This window comes from Labrus mixtus, chromosome 5 (genome assembly GCF_963584025.1).
Source record: "Labrus mixtus chromosome 5, fLabMix1.1, whole genome shotgun sequence".
In the NCBI taxonomy this organism is placed as follows: Eukaryota; Metazoa; Chordata; class Actinopteri; order Labriformes; family Labridae; genus Labrus; species Labrus mixtus.
The window spans coordinates 3,124,586-3,147,251 of record NC_083616.1 but is presented as its reverse complement, the minus strand read 5'-3'; the positions used below and the strand labels follow the sequence as shown (position 1 = coordinate 3,147,251).

The 22,666-nt window shown below is 43.2% G+C and overlaps 3 protein-coding genes and 1 non-coding gene across 7 annotated transcripts in view; 2 read left to right on the top strand and 2 right to left on the bottom strand.

Annotated features, from left to right (window-relative positions):
- The window catches only part of zdhhc8b (zinc finger DHHC-type palmitoyltransferase 8b), an 81,979-nt gene extending 76,312 nt beyond the window's left edge, over nt 1–5,667 (top strand). For 2 of the 4 annotated variants that reach the window (XM_061037322.1, XM_061037325.1), the window contains exons 9-11: nt 264–373; nt 453–1,516; nt 1,938–5,667. In XM_061037322.1, the coding sequence (XP_060893305.1) occupies nt 264–373; nt 453–1,516; nt 1,938–2,070 (1,307 nt within the window). In that variant the 3' untranslated portion in view covers nt 2,071–5,667. Of the gene's footprint in view, nt 1–263; nt 374–452; nt 1,776–1,937 lie in introns of those variants that run through there. The other 2 variants (XM_061037323.1, XM_061037324.1) reach the window with 2 other exon arrangements.
- Nucleotides 5,668–7,079: 1,412 nt separating this feature from the next.
- Nucleotides 7,080–14,091, bottom strand: ranbp1 (RAN binding protein 1). Its single transcript, XM_061037288.1, has 6 exons — nt 13,939–14,091; nt 10,340–10,476; nt 10,070–10,227; nt 9,009–9,137; nt 8,768–8,836; nt 7,080–8,275 (listed from the first exon to the last, which is right to left on the bottom strand). Exons 1-6 carry the CDS (start codon nt 13,951–13,953, stop codon nt 8,124–8,126), a joined length of 660 nt encoding a protein of 219 aa, XP_060893271.1. The 5' UTR covers nt 13,954–14,091; the 3' UTR covers nt 7,080–8,123.
- LOC132975043 (small nucleolar RNA SNORA77) lies at nt 8,510–8,641 on the bottom strand. The gene has a single exon (XR_009673217.1). It is a non-coding gene; the product is annotated as a small nucleolar RNA SNORA77 (small nucleolar RNA).
- A 1,609-nt stretch (nt 14,092–15,700) lies between the features above and the next one.
- Nucleotides 15,701–22,659, top strand: trmt2a (tRNA methyltransferase 2 homolog A). The gene is made up of 12 exons (XM_061037326.1): nt 15,701–16,110; nt 16,177–16,816; nt 17,743–17,851; nt 18,007–18,188; nt 18,300–18,414; nt 18,520–18,635; nt 19,527–19,638; nt 20,426–20,548; nt 21,552–21,627; nt 21,764–21,880; nt 21,959–22,055; nt 22,149–22,659. The coding sequence occupies exons 2-12, from the start codon at nt 16,185–16,187 to the stop codon at nt 22,324–22,326; spliced, it is 1,857 nt and encodes a 618-aa protein (XP_060893309.1). The 5' UTR covers nt 15,701–16,110; nt 16,177–16,184; the 3' UTR covers nt 22,327–22,659.
- The last annotated feature ends 7 nt before the right edge of the window (nt 22,660–22,666 follow it).

Here is a 22,666-nt window from a genome sequence, read left to right as displayed (position 1 = left end):
ACACTGCAAGAGATTGACAGCTGTTCAGTGAGAGCATATATCCATTCATTTTGACTCTGCAGAAGTTATACAGGTTTAAAAAAAACTCACTCCCTACAGATTCTTTGCTCTGATAGTATGACTCAGCCCTGAGCTTCGTTTCTGGCAGAAACAACTTTAAGTGAGATGTGGTTCAGTGGTTTCATTTTTGTCGTAGCTACAGTGTTGACTGGTTTTCTCCCTGTGTGTGTGTGTGTGTGTTGTGTGTTGTGTGTGTGTGTTAGTAGAGAGCTCGCTCTCTGGTAAGACGCATCCTTCCACTCCAGCCATGTACAAGTACAGACCGTCCTTTGGCACCATGCCTAAAGTCCACTACCACACAGCTGGAGAGAAGGTAAGAGAGGATCAGTGTGGATCTTATAATGGTGACACTACTTCTCTGATATCCACTAAGATTCTGTTCTGCTCCTCAGATTGTCATGGCAGACGACCTGAAGACCTCAGCCATCATGGAGGAGGGTGTCCGTGGTCATGACTACCGATCCGAGCCGAACCTGGACATGCCCGAGTACACCAACGCTCCCCTCCACCGCACCTTCCAGTCATCCCCCCTCCAGCTGGACTCGGACCCCATCGGCTCCCGCTCGCTCAGCCTGAAGCAGGGTCACTGCCGGCAGGAGAAGAGCCAGCTCCCCGCCCTGCAGCCACAGGCGCACACCTCCACCCCCTACAAGAGCGTCTTCTCCCCCAACGCGCTCTCCAACCGGAACGGCAGCCTGTCCTATGACAGCCTTCTCAACCCCAGCGTCTCCCCCGCCGCTGCCGCCGAGTGCATGGCCCACCGCGCCGCGCCCTCCAGGGGCTTCCACTCGCCGTACCTGCCCACCAAAATGTGCCACATCCGGGAGCCTGAGATGCAGAGGCAGCAGGTGACGCTCACCTACAGTCCAGTGCTGCCCCCTAGAGGGATGGGTAGGCAGTCCCCCCATCCGAGGGATAGGGACCCATCCCCGGTCCGCTATGACAACCTCTCCCAGACCATCATGGCCTCCATCCAGGAGCGCAAAGAGATCGAGGAGAGGGAGAAGCGCCAGATGCTGCGCGGGCGCTCCCAGACACATATCTATGCCCAGGACTCCGGCGTTTTCGACGGGGGCTACGGTCTTACCCATAATGCTTGCTACCCAGAAGGGCCTCGCTGCCCTGTTTCCAGGGGCCCCACACCCCCAGCCTACGGAGGCTCCAGGGACAACCTGATGGGAGTCGGGCTGAGCTACGGGCAGCGAACCCCTGTGTTGCGCCACGCCGGCTCCACATTAGGCCGGGCGCCAAGGACTTCATCCACGTCCCTGCACACTGACCACAGCAGCTCCAACAGCAGCCACAGCCGGGCCCCCTGCCCCGACGGCCCCTATTTCTCCCCGTCCCACCAGCCCCGATCCCCCGCCATGCCCCGATCCCCCTCTTACTCCCACCAGAAACTCTCCTACATCAGTGCCCTCGAGAGGACAGACTCACCTCGTCTGGGGGGCCCAAGGTATGAATCTTAACCCCCCCTCCCTGAGGGGCTGCATGCTTTGTACTGGACAGGGACTCGAGGGAATTGAAACTGTGCTCCTGGACTCATCATAAGCACTAATGTTCTAGTCCTGACTGAAGTGTAGCATGTGTGCAGATCTGTAACGTCCACCTGCTGGACTCTGCATCTTCTCTTTTATAAGTTTGCTTTTCTCCTAAAATATCTTTTTTTTTGTATAATTTCATGAATGTCAGAAGAATAAAGTTGTGACTCCTCTCATCTCTCTTTTCTTTTGCATGCCTTTCACCTGCTCGTTAACACTCCACCTCTGATCTTCTAACTCCGCACATCTCGTCTGCATGCGGCCACGACCCTTGACCTTAGTCTTGTGAATAACTCACTCTAATGTGTTTCGTTTTTTTTGTCTCTTCCAACTCAGAGAGGCCATGAAAGTAAACGGGCAGATGGACTGCCACCCCAGTGCCCAGGGTGCCACACTCAGCCCCAGTCGCCATAGTAACGTCAAAAAGGTGACGGGCGTGGGAGGCACTACGTACGAGATATCAGTGTGAGAAGACACTCCGCGTCCAATGACAACAGCCGACCTGCGACAAAGAGACTCCAGATTACAGCCAATCAGGGGGGCACATTACACTTCCTGTTTTGGGAGTTATCGTCCAATCACAGGGTCTGTCTGCCAAGTACCTGTGTGAGTTTGTACAGGGCGGTTTTGTTTTGAGTTGATCCTGTTGCAGGTTGTACTTGTGGAGGAGTGTCCTGCTGACTTTTTGTGGCCGTCCAACAGATTGTCGATATTGTTTCTGTCGTCTATCAGATGTGGTCACAACGTCGTCTCCGGTTGTAATACAAAAAAAAAAAAAAACACCACAGAAGAAGAATTAAACACACAGGCGAGAAGTCAAGGTGCTACACATTGCATCGCACTGTTTCAGCGGATTGGGTGGAGTTGTACAGATTTTAAAAAGTGATGCAGGATTGAAAAGTTATATAAGCAACAAGTGCGAGTAAAAAAAACAAAAAAAAAACAGATATTGAGAGGGGACTGCTCAAGTTTTCTGTCTGGTGGTTGCATTTGAAATTTCTCTGAGAAAAGTTTATAATGAAATAAAATCAAGACAACATGTCTCAGGAATAAATGCAACCAGGAGAGGTCGTCGATTTCGATTCACACATGATGAATGTCTCCCTCTGAGGCCAGCTAAACCCCCTTCATATCCTTCATTTATCAGTTTTATTATTTTATCCTGACCCATGACGATCACAGGATTAACCGTGCTTTAAGGATCAGAACATCTCACCCTGTTTCAGCGAGTCGCGTCAGGCTCAACCAAAACAACTTCTCTGTTCATGTTCTGTCAAGAAAAAAGGTTCAATATGAACGTTTTGTGTTATAACATAGGAATGGAAGCGAGCCTTTTATCCAGTGTAGTGAAATGAAGACCGCTGGTCATCCAGTCATCGTAGTGTAGTTTTTTATTTGGTTTGATTCCTTTTTTATATACCCATCATTTAAAAGAAATGTTTGATACATCTTTTTTTTATACACTTAATGAAGCCTGGAACAGAAGCTTTATTTCGAGTGGATTTCTAGTTGATAAATTCTGAATCTGAGATTGTGATAATGGACATAAAAAGAAAAAAAAAACATAAAGTGAATACAGGTTGTTCTACCTTGCAGTGTGAAGAAGCGTACAATGAAATGTTATGATAGGGTGTGTGTGTTTTGAGGAAGTGTGAAATGTTTGAGTCGATCTCTAAGTCCACGTTAAAAAAAACATGAAAATGTTTCTCCAAGACACCAACATGTGTCTGAGACTTCATGAAGCCTGAACATGTCAGGTCAGTCTGCAGCAGCTGTCTGGAACAGCTCCAGTGTCGTCTGCCACTCAAACTGAACTTTATTTTCATTTGTTGTTTAAAGTCTCATCGCATGAATTACTTAAGAAGAAGAAGGCGGAGTGGGAGGAGTTTATCTATATTTGAAACGATCTGAATATATATATATAAAGAAAGCCGTGAGTTTACATGGATGTAAAAGATCTTCACATAAAGAATGAACCATCGTTGCCTTTGAGAGGAGAAGCTTTGTGTTTCATGCGCGGTGAAACGTAGTGAGATGAAACACTTGAAGGAACATTTAGTTAGAACTCCAGATGTAGGGAGGAGAGTGCTACTTGGACGCAAAGAAGGGAAGGTGAGAGGTGGTGTTCTTTGCAAAACGATGTAAGCAGTCAAAGAAGAAAACAGCTAAGACATCTTTATTCTCACAGCATGGTCATGTGGATGGCGTTATCCCGGCGTGAAATAGCCCAGGGTCAATTCCACAGTAGTAACCCAGCCTCACTACAAACCTTCGGTATAGACCACATAAGTGTTGTAGTTAAGACCACACTAACCGAGACCAGAGTGCTCCGAGACAAGACATTTAGAGAGCGAGAGCGAGACCATAAATATCACTGAAAAATCATCATCTTGTGTGCAGGGGGGCGTCACTCACTTAGACCGTAACACCGGGAGGGTTGTGGAGGTAACCGGGGGATAAAAATCTGATTATGAATGAATCTCAGTAATGACGTGGAAAAATAGACCATCAGTGGTGTTCTTGATTTAAAATTAGGAGTCCATCCAGTCTGAGACCAGGACAAGACCGAGTACAAATGTTTTTTTTGATTTGGAGACGAGACTTTTAAAAAGTGTTCTTGAGACCAAGACTACTATTCTACTACAACACTAGACCACATCCCATCTTCCCTAAGAAAAGGTGACAGTCCAGAACCTGCAGGATCGTTTTGTAGTTTTTATTCCCCTTTTTGACATCAGTGTAGGCATTTTTTTTTTAAAGATTTATTCTCAGGCTTTAAGTGCCTTTTATTTTGGAGACAGGACAGTGGATAGAGGTCGGAAATCAGGGCATGTTGAAAAGATGCCACAGGTCGGATTCTAACCTGGGACGCACACTTAGAGGACTATAGCATCCGTACATGGGGCGCGCGCACTAACCACTAGACTACTGGCACTTCCTATGAATATAGGAATGAGATTATTTCATTTACACACATTGGCTTTAATAACATCATCTCCTCTAGTTTGTAGGTGTACTGACGCTCTGCAGGCCACACCTCTCTGACTCCAAGTGTGGAACTGGTCGAGTCCCACTATGAACGGCTCAGTGTTTCTCTCCATCCGTTTTTACTTCCTGATGAAGGCCGGGCGCTGAAACGTGATCCACATGAGCGTGCTGTGACAGTAAAGGTGTTTGAATCATTGACTGGGAGTCCTCCTCGTTTCTTCTTTAAAAAATGTTGCTAGTGTTTGTAGTGAGCAGGAGTGGGGGGGCACCGGATAGCCTAGCGGTTATACTGTGCACCCAATGTACAGAGGCTGTAGTCCTCATTGCAGTGACCGCGGGTTAGAATCCGACCTTGGCCCTTTGCTGCATGTCATCCCCCTCACTTACTCGCTCTCCTCGGCTGTCCTGTCTAATGAAGGCAAAAAAAAGGCCCCAAAAATAAAATCTGAGACTGACTTTAAAATGTGAATGGAAAGGTCTGGAAGAAGAAAAAGATTTATGACATTTTTTAAAGGATTTTTACATTTCCCTCGAGCTCAGAGTGTGGAGGTGGCTCAGCTGTGGTGGACTTTAGCGTCTGACCGGGTTGGATGTTATCAATGCGGGACTGTAAGTTCGGGTCTCTTTGAAGGTCTCACCCAGCTGCCTTAGCATGAACACAGGAGTGTGAGGCTGACAGAGTCCAGCATATCTGGATGGTTTAAGAAGCTGTGGTTTACAGGGCTACCTTACTGGAACATCTTGAAACACCTGAACAGACCATTAGCTGCTGAGTTGAACCCCCCCCCCCCCCCCCCCCCCTCCTACAGTTTGACCACACATCAGAACACTATCGATGTCATTCCTCTCTAAGATGACTGCCATTAAGAGTCCGCTGTTCCTCTGTGGGGGACGGACATCGCTGCAGGTCAGGGGTCATTCCTGACAGTCAACAATGAATCTGTCCAATCAGCAGCGAGCTGAAACAATGAAATATGTATGAGAAATATAGAATATACGTCATGTACATGCGTTCCTATTTTTGTGAAGAGGAAGTATTTCCCAACGAGCTGAGAGTAAATAAAAGTTTCAAACTCTGCCACTGGATGGGACTGCTTTTTGTTGATGTTCTTTAAAAAGCTGACATTTTTCTTTCTACATATTCAGGCCGAGTCTGAAATTACTCACATTCTGTAGTGCACTATAAGGTGAGCGGGATCATACCCTAAAGAGTCCCCACAACGCAAAGTCTGGAGAAGTTGTGTACAACAGATGTCACTATCTGACCAATATAGACCATCATGTATTGCAGTTCAAAGATTTCTGCGAGCGGAAAGTGGAGTTTGACTCGACTGCTCTCAGAGGGAGAGGAGCGACCAGCGTGAAAACAGAAACACAATAAAGTTCATATTTGGAGCGTTTTTACTGAAATCTACGATCTGATTTAATAAAGAGTCGAAGGATTGTCAGCACGGGAACAAGTAGAGTTTTTGAGCAAAATTAAAGGAGTTGATGAATCATTTATGGAGGAGTATGTATGTTTTATTTAAAATGAAAATAAACTCACTATAGTTTAAGTTATGACAGAAATTCATGCCGTTATTTACTCTCAGTCAGAGCTAAGCGACGCATTTTAGTTTAGTGAAATATTTTTGTATCATGCTGAATGAGTGCACTACATAGTCCACTACAAGTAACTCTGACCACATAAAGAGAGTAGGGAGGAGGAAATCAAATGATACCTTCTTTAAATGTGCACACGGCAGCACTTCACATGATCTTAATTTAGTGGAGGCAGTAGCTCAGTCTGCACGGGGACTGGGGTTGAGAAGCAGAGTCCCTGTGCAGACCAAAATATGGAAGTTGGTCAGGTATTTGGAGGGGTACCAGGTCACTTCCCAAGTACTGCCAAGGTGCTCCTGAGCAAGGCAACAAATCCCCAACAGACCTGGCACACTCCCTGTGTGCAGCAGCACTCTGCGTGTCCACAGGACCTGTATGTGCAGGTGTGTGTATTTAAGACCTCAGTGTGTGTGTGTAGCATGTAGCATCAGAGTAAAAAACTGAACTTCCCCTCTGGGATTAATTAGAAATGCTGCACACTACTCTTGCAAAGTATCAGGATCTTTGTTGCACTACACACCTACTTCATGAGATGGTTGGACTACTCCTTAAAATAAAACCTCCAGGCTTAATAAAATGTTAAATTAAAAAAATTACATTTACAAACACTTCTTGTATTTCCAGCCCTGCAGGACTTTTCTAAAGATGTGTGCTGTATAAAAGAAGCCTGTGTGTAAGAGTCATTTGATGCATGAGTCCATTTCTCACATTTTGTCTTGATGGTCCAATCAAAGCTTGTGCATGCTCTGCACTTTCCATAGAACATGTTCTTCTAACTTGTCAGCTTGATTTCATATTTGAAGAATCACTTTTTTTATAACTTCATCACGACTTGCCCCGGAAACAAAGCGGTGGTTGTTGTTTTTTTCACATGAATGCAGACTTGCGTGTGGTCTTTGACAGCTTTTATTCGAAGGTGGAGGAAACATTTCAAATCATCTGAGTGCAAATGAAACGTAACATTTCTTCCATATACACGTATTTACAGATGCACTGGCACTTGGATGCGCTTCAGAGGCAAGGTTAAGAACTGAATTAAGAGGAAAGAAAAGGAGAGGGTGGTGAGCACACAGATCAGATAAGGGCACACTCTGTTACATATACTCGACATGCTTTTTTTATTTTGAAGTCTGGGAATGTACTGATGTAAAGAAACGTTCTCTCTCCTGGCGCAGACCGAAGCGGCTTCCAACTCTGCTGAACCGTCGACTTTGGACCAAACAATTTTCAGATATTTAAAATAAAAAATAAAAAAAAGGAAAAGAAAAAGAAAAGCTAAGTGCATCTGATCTCCTGCCAGGTCAGCTATCAGTGGAGGCTGCCATCGTGAATCTGATGACCCTCGACTGTCTGGAGTGGATCCCTCCTCTGGTCGGTTCCCGACACAACTGATGACAAACGGAAACCAAGAAGGAACTACTTCTACGAGGCGTCCACTTAAAGTTTGTCACCTTACAGTGGAAGCATGGACAGCGGACAGGGTGCATAACGCTTTTTTATTTTACAGTGAGAATGCACCCGCCTGGTCCCTGACCCCGTGCTGCTAACACGCAGGCTACATCGTCCTCTCCCCCTACAAACAAACAAACCCCGCTTCAGAATAACAAAACAAAAAAAGTTACCCCAATGTGGGAATTATCACTATCACAAGCCTCTTTACACAAAAGAGCTGGAGATGACAATGATGGTGCAGAGGGGGGGGGGGGGGTGATGGAAAGGGCTTCTTTGTTTCATAAATTCACTATCTTGGATTGCCCCCCCCCCCCGCCCCTCCCACAGTGGCGTCAAGGACTTGTGATCTTGAGGCAAAACAGATAATAATAATAAAAAACTAATAATATGCAAGTGTCCAAATTCAGTTCATTTAGAGTCTATTGTAGAAAAAGAGGAAAAACTGATAAATTGGAGATCAGCAAAGCAAGTTCTTGGTTCTCAATTCTTCTCCTCGGCCTTCACCTCCTTTTTCTCCTCCTCTTTCTTCTCCGTCTCCTTTTTGACTTCTTCCTTCTTTCCTTCTGAAGCCTTGTCTTTTACCGACAGCTCCTCCAGCTTCTCGGCCACTTTGTTTGCACTCTCGGGGTCGCCTGGGGTGACAGGGTGAAAGGTGAGGTCAGTAGCTAGTTCAGGCCAAAGTTAGAAAAGGTAGGAGGGTCAAAATAACTGGGCCTAGTGTGAGTGTGCCCTTAATCAGATTAACGTAAATTAAAGTGTGGAAGCTAGAAAATACAAACAACAAACAGGGTTATGCAGTAAATCTCATATGCACTAAGATTCTCTCAGATGAACATCGTTTGATATCACAGGTGAGCGTGTTCACACTGGATGTAGCAGAACATAAGAGGCACCGGCCGTTCACAATGAGGCCAGTCACTGTCACATTCTGCATGTTCATGTAGCAGACAGAAAAAGTCCGATGCTGGAGAGAGCAGCAAAGAACAGAGTGTGTCTGCATAGTCATGACATGGCTCAATTAAAAAGAAAAAACACATTCCTCCAACCTAAAGAGCAGCACGCTGAAAATAGTCATGTTTCCATGTAATGTGGATTAACACTGGTAACAATGCAAGAGTACGTACCTGTTCCCTCCAGAGATTTTCTGACCTCCTCCTTGCACTCATCAAACTTTGCCCTGAACTTCTGAGCATCTGTAGACAGAACAGAGAGTTAATGTACACACACACGTCGTCGAGCTGCTGAGTCCGGGTGCAGTAAATAGACAGAGTCACTTCTGTGTCATCGTCACAACATACTCCAAATTAAAACACCGCCCGGGGCGCCTTTCAAGTGTGACACTGGATTAGATGTATAAATACTCACTTTCTGCATTTAAAAAGCGTATCGCCAGGAGTTCAGGTTTGGGGCATTCGTCAGCATAATCTGCGAGTGTGTTCCACACCCACGCCCTGTCACTGCCGGCGTTGGGCTTCAGCTCCATCGTAGGTACAACTGGGGTTCACAAGACGGGGACCAGGTTACCATGAGAACAGAGAAGTCATTGTGTACTGCAGTTAGAAAACCTGATTGTTTCAGCTTTGTGTTCAAACTGAACATCATTTCATTTCTTGTGACAGTTCATGTTGAACTGAAAGCACCAGCTCCGTGTTTATTACACTCAGGGGAAAACTATCGAGCCTGCTACAGCCTTCCCGTTTAGCGTCCTCTACTCGGCTGCACGTGCATTTATTAAAAGGAAATATAAATGTTGAGTAGTTAAAGCAGATATCTGAGCAACTGGTCTGCTAATGTAAATATGACGCATCCTATGTTCCAGCTGATAGACGTTAAGAAAATAATAAATAACACCCAGAGGAAAATGATTCCAAGATGAGCAGGTTTTTAGTAATGTGTCAACTAGAGCTCGACCCATTCACCGGCTAGCCGCTAATATTGGCCGATATTAGCACATCAAGTGACTATACTAAATGTATTCACCAGTCAAAAAGCATTTCATTTGAGTTCCATTGCATTACACTCTCAGTTCTCTTTCACCAGCAGAGGGCGCTATATTACAACAAGCATGATCACTCTCCAGAGTGAAGCGGTGATGCATGTTCATGCTCAGTTACTTTTCAGTTGAGTGACCATCTTGTCATTTTATATCTTTCCAGAAGTTTAAGATAACTGCATTTGAGGGATTAACAAAATAAATGTGTAAATCTATATATCTCAACAGGTCAAAGATAGATTAGATATTTTTCTCTCCCTAATATCAATATTGGCCCCAAAAGTACTTACTGGTCGGGCTCTAGTGCCAACATTTATCAGTATTACTTCATAGATGTTATTTTTAAATCTGTCTCAGTTCACATTTCTCTTTCCCCTCGTTCTTTTATCTGCTATGAAATAACAACTGAGTTTCATTTCTCAACATGACTCACGGTGATGATTGGCACAAATCTTCAAAGTTCGGTCTCTCCTCATCAGTATGCGGATCGTGCCCTTCTCTCTGTGTTTCAGCAGCTTGATGTCGCCTGTCCCTCTCTCCTTCCACTCAGGTGGGTCGTTCTCAGAAGCAAAACGATAAAGTTTAGCCCGCCTGGAAAAAACATCACGAACAGGAAACATCCCGGATGAAGACACTGGCTTATCATTCAATCGTCACAAATAAAATGAGTCAACCCAAACTAATCTTTTTTTAAAGAACTTACATTTTAAAGAGTTCCTCCTCATCCTCTTCTAATGTTTTCACATCCTGCTCAGGAAGGGACACTATTGGCTCAAAGTGGGGGTCATGATTGGTGTCCTCTGTGGTTTCTGCTGCAGTGGTCTCTTGCTCTTCCTGATCCTGAAAGGGAAAGCAGCGGACAAATTAACCAAAATTCAAATGTCCACTTGTTTGAAGCTGATATCAGAGTAAGTTAACATAAAAAGGGATGTGGTTTATGTCTGTGTGATGCCTTAAAACTCAACTGTAACCAAGCGAATTCCTGCACCTGACCAACAGGCCATCAATGTTGAATGGAGGGATTTAAGAGCTCATTGGTTAAGTCTCGCTTTTGTAGGGGGAACTAGCAAAGCCTTTAGTAAATGGTTGTTGCTGAGTCGGGCATCTTTAATTCTGTTCTGCGAAAAAGGTGCAGATCGGCATGTGACCGGCATCAGACGGTTTTCTGCCTGCTCTGCCCTGACCAGTCGGTCCTCACAAATAGATCTGATTGTGTGCCTAACTCAGACTCACACACGAAGTGTTTCATGCCGTGCACATCGCGACTCAAACACTAACGGACTGCCACGCACCCAACGTGTCTGCAGTGTAGACGTGAGGTGCCCACCAGCAGAGAAAAAGGATCAACGTACAGAAGAGTCAACTCAGAATGTTTCCCTGCACTTGCTCCTCATGCCTTAAATTACCTCTCTGCTCATGGTGGAGCTGCACGTATGCACTTCCTCTATGCATGTGCGCACTCCAGCTGTCTATCTCTCTCACTTGCAGGCTGAGGGAGTGCAGTACGTTGTCATAAGCCATGAACACAGTTTATGCATTAAACCATAGACTGTAAATGTTAATGGATGAAGCCTGAGTGACGTCACCCATCTGTTCCTGCAGGGGGCTCTGGAGGATCATCAGCAGCAGTCTTCATGCTGGAAATCCTGTCTCAGTCTAACTTTCAGTCAACCTAACGACAGACTGAGAGCTGGAGCTGAGGCGGGTTTTAAACCTCCTGACAAACCATTACATCGCGCCCACCTGTCAATCATGTCAGCTATGCGACAAACTAACTGTTATACATGTAGAACATGTAGAGCCGTTTTAAAATAATCCCCCACACACCCCCCGTACGGTGTGTGCTAGTGTTGACAATAACTAATCAGACCAATTTCGTTGTTTGTTCCAGGCTGTAGACATGTTAATTTATGCTTTAGTGCCAGTCATGTGTATGTGACTTCAGAAGGTCCTGGAGCCAGCCTTGATGAACTGCGAGATTTTACACTTCCACATTGGCTTCATTTTTCATGACCGGAGGTTGCTGCTTGATGCGAACAGATAGTTTCACTAGCAGGCTAGCTAGCTAGTTAAAAGGAAATTAACAAATAAGCTTGTTATCCCGCAGTAAATGTAATTTATATATCCCACAACATAAACTACTACACTTTTGTTAACAGTTTAAACATTATAACGGTTAAAGTTACATTTAAGACAAAGCGTTTCAGTCACAATGGATTGTGGGATGGGAAGTTACTCAACTCCAGAAGAAAGTGTACACAGTCTTGTACCTTTACCCCTTTCTCTGTTTTTCCCACAAATAAATTTTTTTTTTAAACGAGTATTGGGGTAGTTGGTTGTCTCGGTTCCAACACTTTAACCTCTTGGTATAAGAATTTAGTGAAACGTCAATTGAGGGTTTGAACAGGGAAATCCAGGGCAGCTGAAAAAGTCGGCGGGTTAGCGGTGAGTTCTGTATCAATCAAAATAATCGTGATTGCTATTTTTTGCTGTGATCGAGCAGCCCTGACGTGATGAGCTACAACAAAGAGTGTGTGGACAAAACATATCAATGTGTGATTTTAATGATGCCTTTCCTTTAATTAGGGTTGTAAAACTCACTTTTATCTACTAGTTTTAATTAGCAGCTTGTATTCGTTTCCATAGTAACAACGGAATCTTTTTTTTCTCTATATGTTTTAATTAGCAGATTGTATTCGTTTCCATAGTAACAACGGAATCTTTTGTCTCTAATAGTTTTAATTAGCAGCTTGTATTCGTTTCCATAGTAACAACGGAATCTTTTGTCTCTAATAGTTTTAATTAGCAGATTGTATTCGTTTCCATAGTAACAACGGAATCTTTTGTCTCTAATAGTTTTAATTAGCAGCTTGTATTCGTTTCCATAGTAACAACGGAATCTTTTGTCTCTAATAGTTTTAATTAGCAGATTGTATTCGTTGCCATAGTAACAAAGGAATCTTTTGTCTCTAATAGTTTTAATTAGCAGATTGTATTCGTTTCCATAGTAACAACGGAATCTTTTACCTCTACTAGTTTAAATTAGCAGCTTTAATTCGTTTCCATAGTAACAACGGAATCTTTTACCTCTACTGGTTTAAATTAGCAGCTTTAATTCGTTTCCATAGTAACAACGGAATCTTTTACCTCTACTAGTTTAAATTAGCAGCTTTAATTCGTTTCCATAGTAACAACGGAATCTTTTACCTCTACTGGTTTAAATTAGCAGCTTTAATTCGTTTCCATAGTAACAACGGAATCTTTTACCTCTACTAGTTTAAATTAGCAGCTTTAATTCGTTTCCATAGTAACAACGGAATCTTTTACCTCTACTGGTTTAAATTAGCAGCTTTAATTCGTTTCCATAGTAACAATGGAATCTTTGCGCCTTCCATTAGCTTAAAATAACAAGCTGCTATGTTTAAGTTTAAACTATTAAATAATTAATAAAACAGGAAACGATCTTTTATGAAGATGGGGTAATATTAAAGGTTTAGCATTTATGTAGGTGAATTTAACTTTAGTAACTTAATCATAAAGTTTTTTAACTTTGTTTTTAATCCAAACATCTCATTGTGGAGTCACCCTGCTGGCTAGCTAGCAAGGCCTCTCACTAGCATGCTAATGCGGAAGATAATCAATATTTTTAACACCCCGCTGTGTCGCAAACTTGATCCACGAGGAATGACATGTGCATTAAGGTGGCATTGTGTCTGGTCTCACTGGTTTAAATGGGTTACTTTGATCTAACACGCAGTTAGTCACTCATCGCCCTGAGAGAGAGGCTAACACCTCTGTAGGCTAGCTCCTGTTAGCAGCTGCTGAGCTGTTTCACACAAAGACAAATAATCTTGATGTCTTTATTATACATTTAATATCAGCAGTTTTCTAATTAACCTGTTCAAACAAGCGACAAAACAACAGACGACAACGACAGAGTTCAATCTTTAGAGGTATTTATCCCCAAAGCTTCCTGCGCAGCTGAGTCTGCTGCTAATGCTAATGCTAACATGCTGACTGACTTCAGAGCTTCCCTACGCTTTAAGGATATTTAAATATACATTTATGATTAATAAACATTTCTACAGACCCATCGTGAACTTCTTAAGCGTTCACAAATCGTTGTAGTTTTAAAAAAACATGTAGATCAGCTTCTCGAGCATCACTAAACACGACACCTCTGCGCGCAGCTTCCTTCGTTAAACTTTGACGAATTTGAGACTCTTAAAAATAAATCTGTCGCTAAATTCAGACTTTAAATCGACTCTGATGAACCGGATGATCCAAAATACACCGCCTTACCTTCGGGTCTGCCATTGTCAGGTAGATGTTTGTAGATTATGGACGACGTTTGTTGGATTCAAATCCCGCTCTGGTCGCCGCTTCACGTTCACTTACTCTCACTTCCTGCTTCAGCTTTCGCGCGCCGAATTTCCCTACGTAAGCCCGCACGGCCCACTTCCGGTTAGGGGACCGAGAGTTCACTGCAACTTTTTAGCTCATTTTCATTGAATGATATGAGGGACAAAAAATGAAATACACATCTATTTATTTCTGTGTCCAGGTCGTAAGAGGAAAAGTATATATGTATTTGTTTCTGTCTGTTTTTCAAAATTGACCAATCCTACTTCAGTAATGTTAGGACGGCCCACTTAATTTACATATTTACTTTTCCTTGTACAACACGGACACAGAAATACCTAAATAAATATATTTATTTTTATATTAATTTTTATATGAATTGTTGCATTTATTTATATATATATATATATTTATTTATTTATTGATGCATTTATTTAATTATTTATTTATTTATACATTATTGTATGTATTTCTCCCAACATTTATTTATTTATTTATACTTTAGTCATTTTTTGTCCCTCATAGAATGAAACCACTGTAGGATAAATATAGGAAATATTTTTCTTATCTAGTCCTTCAACCAGCAATAACAAGGCGAGATCTCTAATTCAGAAAGCCACTGTCCCATAGACTATAAATATTACGCAAAGTCCCCATATGTGATCCACTATGGGAAAAGATTTGTCCCAAATATCCAGTTTGGACCCTACACATCTTGACAAACCACCTGTAAATCAGGTCAGCTTATTGTAAATAGAATATCCTTCATAAAATGAAAACGGTTGAATCATCAAAATAAATCACCCTGGAAGTACAGTGTTTGCTGATCGAGACATGAGCCAATCAGACCTTCTTTCTTTTTTTAACCAGGCTGTAAACATGTTAATTTATGCTGTAAAAAACAGTTTTTTTTGAATGGGTGTGTATGTGACTTCAGATGCTTTTGCAGCCAGCCTCAAGTGGACACTCGAAGAACTGTAACGAGGTTAAAATGGTGTTGGATGCTGCCAGGAGATTTTTGGACTACACAAGAATGGACATCGTATTTTAAGGAAGAAACAAACCCAGACAAAATGATTGAGAGAGGGATCACTTTGAGTGGAAACTGTAAATACAGTTCACAGTAACGCTCTTGTAATCCAGTGGGTGACGGTAATGCAACTTACCTCTTACCACCATGATACCAAAGCATTGTTCACTTATTTTATGAATGCTTGCATATTCACATTTTTTGGTTCAAGTTAGAGCTCTTCTTTAAAACAAAGACTAATGTTTAAATGTTCAATTAAAGGAAAGGGATATTGTCGTTTTTCTATAACAAGAGTGGGACTGACAGTGTACAAATATTTATGTTAAACTTGTTTATTTTGTATGGGAAATATTTTATTCACAAATGTAAATAGAATCAGAAAATACCTAAAATACAACAATGTAATACTACTTACAAACACTATGGACTGAAAGACAAAAAAGCAAAGAAAACCCTGGATATTTGTGGAAAATTGTATTTATTTTTATACCCCCTTTGTATATAGTTGTACATAGATGTATAGTTTGTGTATTATGTTGTAATTGTCTTAAAACAAACAAAAACAAAAAAAAGTTTCCGTGTAGCCTACCTGTGGGGGGCAGTAACATACCCAGATTGGTCTAAACCGCCCGAATATCTAAAAGAAGAAGAAGAAAGTTCAGAGTTCATTCCCCACACGTGGTTAAACAACATGGCGGCGCCCTGTTGACTGTAGAGAGTAGTAGTGTTTGAAACAGGTATGTTCAGTCATTTAATCATCGTCTGTTCTCCAGCTGAATGTTACCGAGGACTTTATTAGACCGGAAACAGGAAACTGTCATAGATTGAAGCGAGTTGACGAACCGGGTTTTCTCTAAACTAGAAAACCGAAACTTCACTTTATGTTTTATGTTAATTAACTCTTTCTCTTAATTTTTAAAACCTCTGTGTGATTGTTAGTATTCTCATTTAGCCCTTTAACAGCGAACTACAGCGAAGTAAATGACAAACTGACGTATTTTGATACTTTAATCTTACTTTTTAAATTAATCGATATGGAAGTTTTCTGTAACGATGATTGAAAACCAAGACTGTCTCCTTAGGTATTTCTGTTTTCATCTACCCTTTTTTTTCAATGTAAAAATTAATAATAATGAATTTATAATCAGACAGAAAGATGGCGGATGTGAGTGATACCCCTCCCTCAAAGGAGGAGACACCTGTCTTCCCTCAGAAGGAGACACCTGACCTCCCTCAGGATGCTGGGAAGTCTGATGGGAAAGCTGAAGGCGGGAGCGAAGCGGCCTCTGACCCCAGCATGTACCGCTACATAAAAAACGACCTCTTCACATCTGAGATCTTCAAAGTGGAGATCAGGAATCTCCCAAAGTTCATCGGCTTCAACGACCTGAAGAAGTTCCTGTCCAAACATGGCCTCAACCCGCACAAAATCAAGCTGTTCGGCAAGCAGACCTTCGCTTTCGTCACCTTCAAGAACGAGGAGGAGCGAGACAAGGCGATGAAGATGGTGCACGGCGTGCAGTGGAAGGGCCAGGTGCTGAGCGTCAGGCTGGCCAAACCCAAAGCGGACCCCATCCTGAGGAAGAGGAGGCAGGACGAAGGAGAGGGCGCGGGAGGGCAGCCTCCATCTAAGCGAGCAGAGGGGAAGGAGGAGGAGGAGGAGGAAGAGGAGGAGGCGCTCAGTGTGCAGATAGCAAACGTGGTGACTCCTCTGTGGAACGTGCCTTATGAGGAGCAGCTGAAGAGGAAGGAGCAGCAGGTGGTGGGCGTGCTGCAGACGCTGGCAAAGTGAGTGGGGTCAACATATGTGTCCAACAACAAAAAAAACAAGTAACAACGTCTGTACAATGAAATAACTTCTGTTCTGCTTCCTTTCTACAATCTAAAATAATATCATGGTTTTTAGGCTCTTGTATTCTTTTGTGTTACCGGTGTTTGGATCGGCCAATCAGTGTGCGTGTGCGCTTCATTATATGCTTTGACCACCTCCAGGGACAGTGAGGGTCCCCTGTCTTTAGCACTCTTATTGTGGGGGTCAAGAGCTGAAAGGTTTTACCAAGACTGACAACCTACACAGACAATAAAGATAGGACAGTGGATAGAGTCTGAAATCAGGGACAGAGAGAGAGACAGAGAGTGTGGAATGACATGCAGGAAAGGAGCCACAGGTCAGATTCGAACCTAGGCCGCCCGCCTGGAGGTTTACAGCCTCCATACATTGATTGATTGATTACATTTATTTCAGACATATCAAACATATCAAAAATACAAAACAAAATGAAAAGCACGAAAATACAATAAACAAAAAACAATGTTCAAATTATTTCACAAAAAAAGAAAAGGGCAAATTACACATATTTAATTGATATGCCTGAAAAGGAGTAGGAAGAAGTATAAAACTTATTTAATCCTACCCCTTTTCCACAGCTCAATAATTAATATTTATTAAATTAAATTAACTTCCTGTGTTCCTTATAATCTCTTTATTTATACAATTTGCTATACTATATTTATGATACTATATTTGATAGTTACAATCCATGACTTTCCATACATATATACAACTTGATATACTATGATTTTTTATCATTTATATAATCCATATATCTATATCTATATATACATATGTATTTGTACATGGGACACGCGCTCTAACCACTGCTCCACCAGCGACCCCTTATATCCCCTCTTATTCTGTTTTTGTCTTCTTTCAGAGAGATCGGCAGCACCAACAAAGCCATGTTGCCGTGGCTGTTTGCTCAGAAAGGAAAGTACAACAGAATGTGTTGTCCTCTGGAAGCTATCCGGCCTTCTCCTACGCTGGTATGATCACAGGCCGGGTCCCACAACAGTCACAAAAATAAGATGAACTACACACTGTGTGCCTGCGCTCGTATCACAACACTGAAGAACTGACAGCAGAACATGTTCTCATAACCTCCTAATCTTTTGTATTTCTCTTCCTTCACCTCTGGCAGACAGAATACAGAAACAAGTGCGAGTTCCTCATCTCCATGGGAGCAGATGGCGAGGATAAGACCATCGGGTTCCGCCTGGGGAAATATAAAGGCGGCTCCTGTGCCGTGGTTGGGCCGGCCGACACGAGTCATGTCTCAGCGGAGGCGAAGAGAGTGGTCAGCCAGTTTCAGAAGTTCATCAGGTAAACACTAAAGATGACCCCTGATGGTCCACAGTCAGATGTACAGACGAGGACATGTGTACACTGCCCCGTGTGGAGGAGAGCTTTCAATGAATGTTGTTGTGCACACAGGACGACGCCGTACTCCATGTACAGTCCTGAAACGTATGAAGGACACTGGAAGCAGCTGACTGTGCGGACCACCAGGACCAAACAAGCCATGGCTGTAGCTTTCTTCAACCCACAGGTGAGATGATGATGGAGTTGGGACCTCGTTGTGTAAAACAGAATTAAACCTTGGTAGATTTTTTTCTTTTGACCTCTTTTCTTTACTTGTTCTGTGACTTTCTAGAAACTTGAGGAAGAGGAGATCACAGCATTGAAGAGCTCCATGAGGGACTACTTCACAGACGGAGAGGGGAAAGACAGCGGAGTCACCTCTCTTTACTTTGTCAGAGAGGGTCAGAGGTAACTGGACACTCTCTACAGTCTTCTCTCCATGATTAAAGGGATACTTCACCCATTTGCATTAAGCTTTGTATCATTAGAAACCTGGTAGTATTTTTGAATGGTCGTGCATCCCTCCCTCATTTTCCCCAGAGATGTGAAATCTTTGTATTTCTGAGTCTGAAAAGGAGCTCCCGATGATGCAAAAATTGTCATTTTGCATCACTAGAAGCGGGGTGAAACTACAACGCTAGTTCCTCAAATTTTCGACCACTGAAGCTACAGATCAATCACAGATCAGTGGGTGGGAACTCACTCCCAGAATCCCAGGCCGGTCTTGTGCTTTGCAGCTGCAGCTGCTGCTGCCAGAAACAAAACCAACCTGTTGGCAGCAACCGTCTCACGGCTATATTGCTGTATTGCTGGACGCCGCCGGCCGCTTCCCAGCTCAGCAGCCGAGACATAATGCCTGCCTGTCGGCGGCGGTGAGGACGAGGAGCCCGGGCCGGCTCGAGCTGGAGCGGACTGGTAGTGTCAGTGCTCTCACTGTTTGTCTATGGACACAGACATAGAGTCTGTTTTCTGACAGGAATTTCCAAGATCAATTCTGGAAGAAATCTCTGAATCAGTTGAGGAAACGGTCTTATGTGTTGAAGTAAATATGTCTGTTAATAGGGGACCTTAGTGGGAGTGGCCTGTGGTGCTGTGCATTCTGGGATTTGGTGTCTTTCATCCACATGAGCCAAAAAGACACTTTCTGCCTTTTCTCGGCCAAGAAGGCACCAACTTTATTTCACATTTCTACTACATATATGACCCAATGTCAGTACAGATTCATGTTTCAACGGGTGAAGTATCCCTTTAAGAGTCTTTATAAACCACCATTAAGTCGTACTTTTCCCTCACTTCAAGGACTTCTCCTAACCTGGAGGACCTGCCCTGTGAGCTGGTGTCTGGTGAGAGCAGCATTCACGAGGAGCTTCTGGGTCTGAAGTTCAGGATTTCTCCTCATTCCTTCTTCCAGGTGAGAACAAGGGGGCGTGTGCTGTCACCTTTATCGTTCATTCTGTGCACAACAGACAGGAGAGCCATTAGAAGATATGACGCTGATTCTGAGCCACCTTCCGCTCATTGATCAGTTTGTAGAGAGGTGGGCGGAGTCTTAGCTGAACAGAAAACTACAGATATGATCATTGACTATATGGAGAAAAAGGTCAGACAGTCGAGTGTGCAGTCTTATAAATACCTCTGGACCATCACAAACTGAAGCTGTGTGTAAAAAAGCTCACCAGTGTTTTTATTGTTTAAGGACACCAGACCAGGCTCAAACGTACTGAGGCAAGATGTCAGCTGGTGTCCCTTGTATTGCAGCCAATTCGACATTACATTCAATCCCTCAGCGTAGTTTTTCAGCTTATCCAAAACATTTTCCTGATTCTTACGACCCCCACCTCCACCATGAACACATAACACATCTATTCAGTGAGGACTTCTTGCACAAAATGCATGCATGCTCTTAGACATCAATACTCGAAAGGCAAGAGCTTAAAACTATTAATGACAACATGTGATGCAAAAAAAGTTTTTAATGGACTCGGCTGTTAGCTAAGTATACAAAGATGTCAAAAAAATATATTATCAGGTCTTATGTTCCAACATTCTAACATGTTGTGTTATGTTCTTAACAGCTTTCTAAAAACAACAATTCTGGCTCTGCAAACACTAAACAGGGTGGTCTGTCAGATGTAAAAAACGATGTATGTGACACCGCTGTGACCTCAAAGGTGTGCGTGTGCGTGTGTCCTCTGCAGGTGAACACGGGTGCTGCAGAGGTGCTGTACTCTGCCGTGGGGGAGTGGGCTCAGCTGGATCAGGACAGCACTGTGCTGGACGTGTGCTGTGGGACCGGGACCATCGGCATCTCTCTGGCTAAGGTGACGTCACAAACTCAAAACCTCTTGATATCCAGCAGGGGCGGCTGTGGCTCAGTTGGTAGAGTCGTCGCCTCTCAACCGGAAGGTCGAGGGTTTGATCCCCAGCTGAGCAACATGTCTGATGTGTCCTTGGGCAAGACACTTAACCCTGCATTGCTCCCTCTGCTTCAGTGGCGGTGTATGAATGGATTGGTGTTGTACTTACTCTCTGGTGTACGTCGCTTTGGATAAAAGCGTCTGCTAAGTGAATTGAATTGTAACATATCCTGTGTCTGAATCATTACAGAGACACAACATAATCCATTATTGTGTCCTGCTGTTTGTATATTTTTTCCAGCCTCGACTGGAGCTTTTATTTCTTTTTTTTATTGAAGGGTTTTTAAAATTAAAACAGAAACAGGCAATGGGGAAAAAAAATACAAGGAAAAACTCTAAACATAAATTATTAATTCCCAAGCCTGCCTGCAAGTTTTATTTTTTTAGTTAGAGAATACATTATTTTATCGACTGGACCTTTTATAATGTATTTATATTTACAACATGAAGATGTAGGCGTCTAAAGCAGCCGTGTGCAGTAATCGAGAATATAGAGGATGTAACCCCTCGTGATGCGTTGATACGTTGAATTGTGGACAGGATAATTGTAATCCAATCAAATGTTGTCCAGTGAAGACGCACAGCTCGAGCCTGAAATACACGCTGTATCAAAACACACACACACACCCTGAAGTTCTTTCAGCAGTGAAAACAGTTGGTGGACGGTTTTGATTAGAGATGGGACCAATCCGATCTAACCTCACTATCGGGTCTGATATTGATGTAATTAACGCACACCGATATCAGACTGAGAAGGTGGAGAGCTCGGGGGGGTAAAAGACGCTTGGCGCTCTCTCCTCATTGAAAAAGGACGCTGCGCTTAGAGAAAAACCCTCTAGGTGGACACGGGGTCTATCAGAGAATCGGTGCCTCTCTAGTTTTAATGAGTGTTGTGTTTCTGTTTTAGCGGGTGAAGAAGGTGATTGGGATTGAGATGTGTCAGGAGGCGGTCGAGGACGCCAAAGTGAACGCAAAACTCAACGGTAAGAGACGCCATGACATCATATAACCGCAGTGATCTGTGCATGAAATAGAAACGACAGTGTTTAGAGACGTCATTTCTTAAGTTACTATAGAAACGGATCAACTCAGAGGTTTCTCGTGCGTTTGTATTTAAAGGTCTGAGTAACGTGGAGTTTCACTGCGGTAAAGCGGAGGACGTTTTCCCCAACATCCTGAATGCTCTCGTGTCTCCAAACATCACGGCCATCGTGGATCCTCCGAGGGCCGGTCTACGTGAGTACACAGCGGAACTAATGCGGTGATCACTTTCAATCAAACATTTCTGTAAGAGTTATTCTCCAAACCCGACAGATTCCAAAGTGGTTCTCGCCATCAGGAGGGCGGAACACCTGAAGCGGCTGGTGTACGTGGCGTGCAACGCTAAAGCCGCCATGAACAACTTCATCGAGTGAGCGTTCATTTCTTTTACTGAATAATTATAGATTCATAAAAAAATACAGATTTGTTAGAATTCATGTTGATTTTTTTTTCTGTCTTGTAGTTTGTGCAGAGCGCCATCCAACAGGGTTCACGGCGCCCCGTTCCGCCCCGTGCGAGCCATGGCGGTGGATCTGTTCCCTCAGACCATGCACGTGGAGATGCTTCTGCTGCTGGAGAGAGTGGACTACACTTCCCAGCAGCAACCAGCCACCGCCTCCAAGGAAGAAACGGCATCTTAGTCGCAGAAAACAGGCGCTTTCTTTAACCCTATGCACTCTTTATCAGTACGGCGAGCAGCCCAGGAAACATTAACTTTAATAATGACATCGTTTAGTCAAGTCTCTGCGAGGCCGACTCATCTTAAAGGGCCAGCGCGCCTAACTCTTCCACTCTCCTGTATTTCTGTTATTTCATAACAGTGTTTGACATAGCTTCATCAACTGTAATCTTTTGCTTTTTTAGTTGACTGAAAAAGTATTTCAATGTATGAAATACATCGACATGTTTCCTTTTGAAGGAAGACGATGAAGCGATCGTTAAAAGATTCAGTTAGTGCCATTACTTTGTATTGGAATGTTT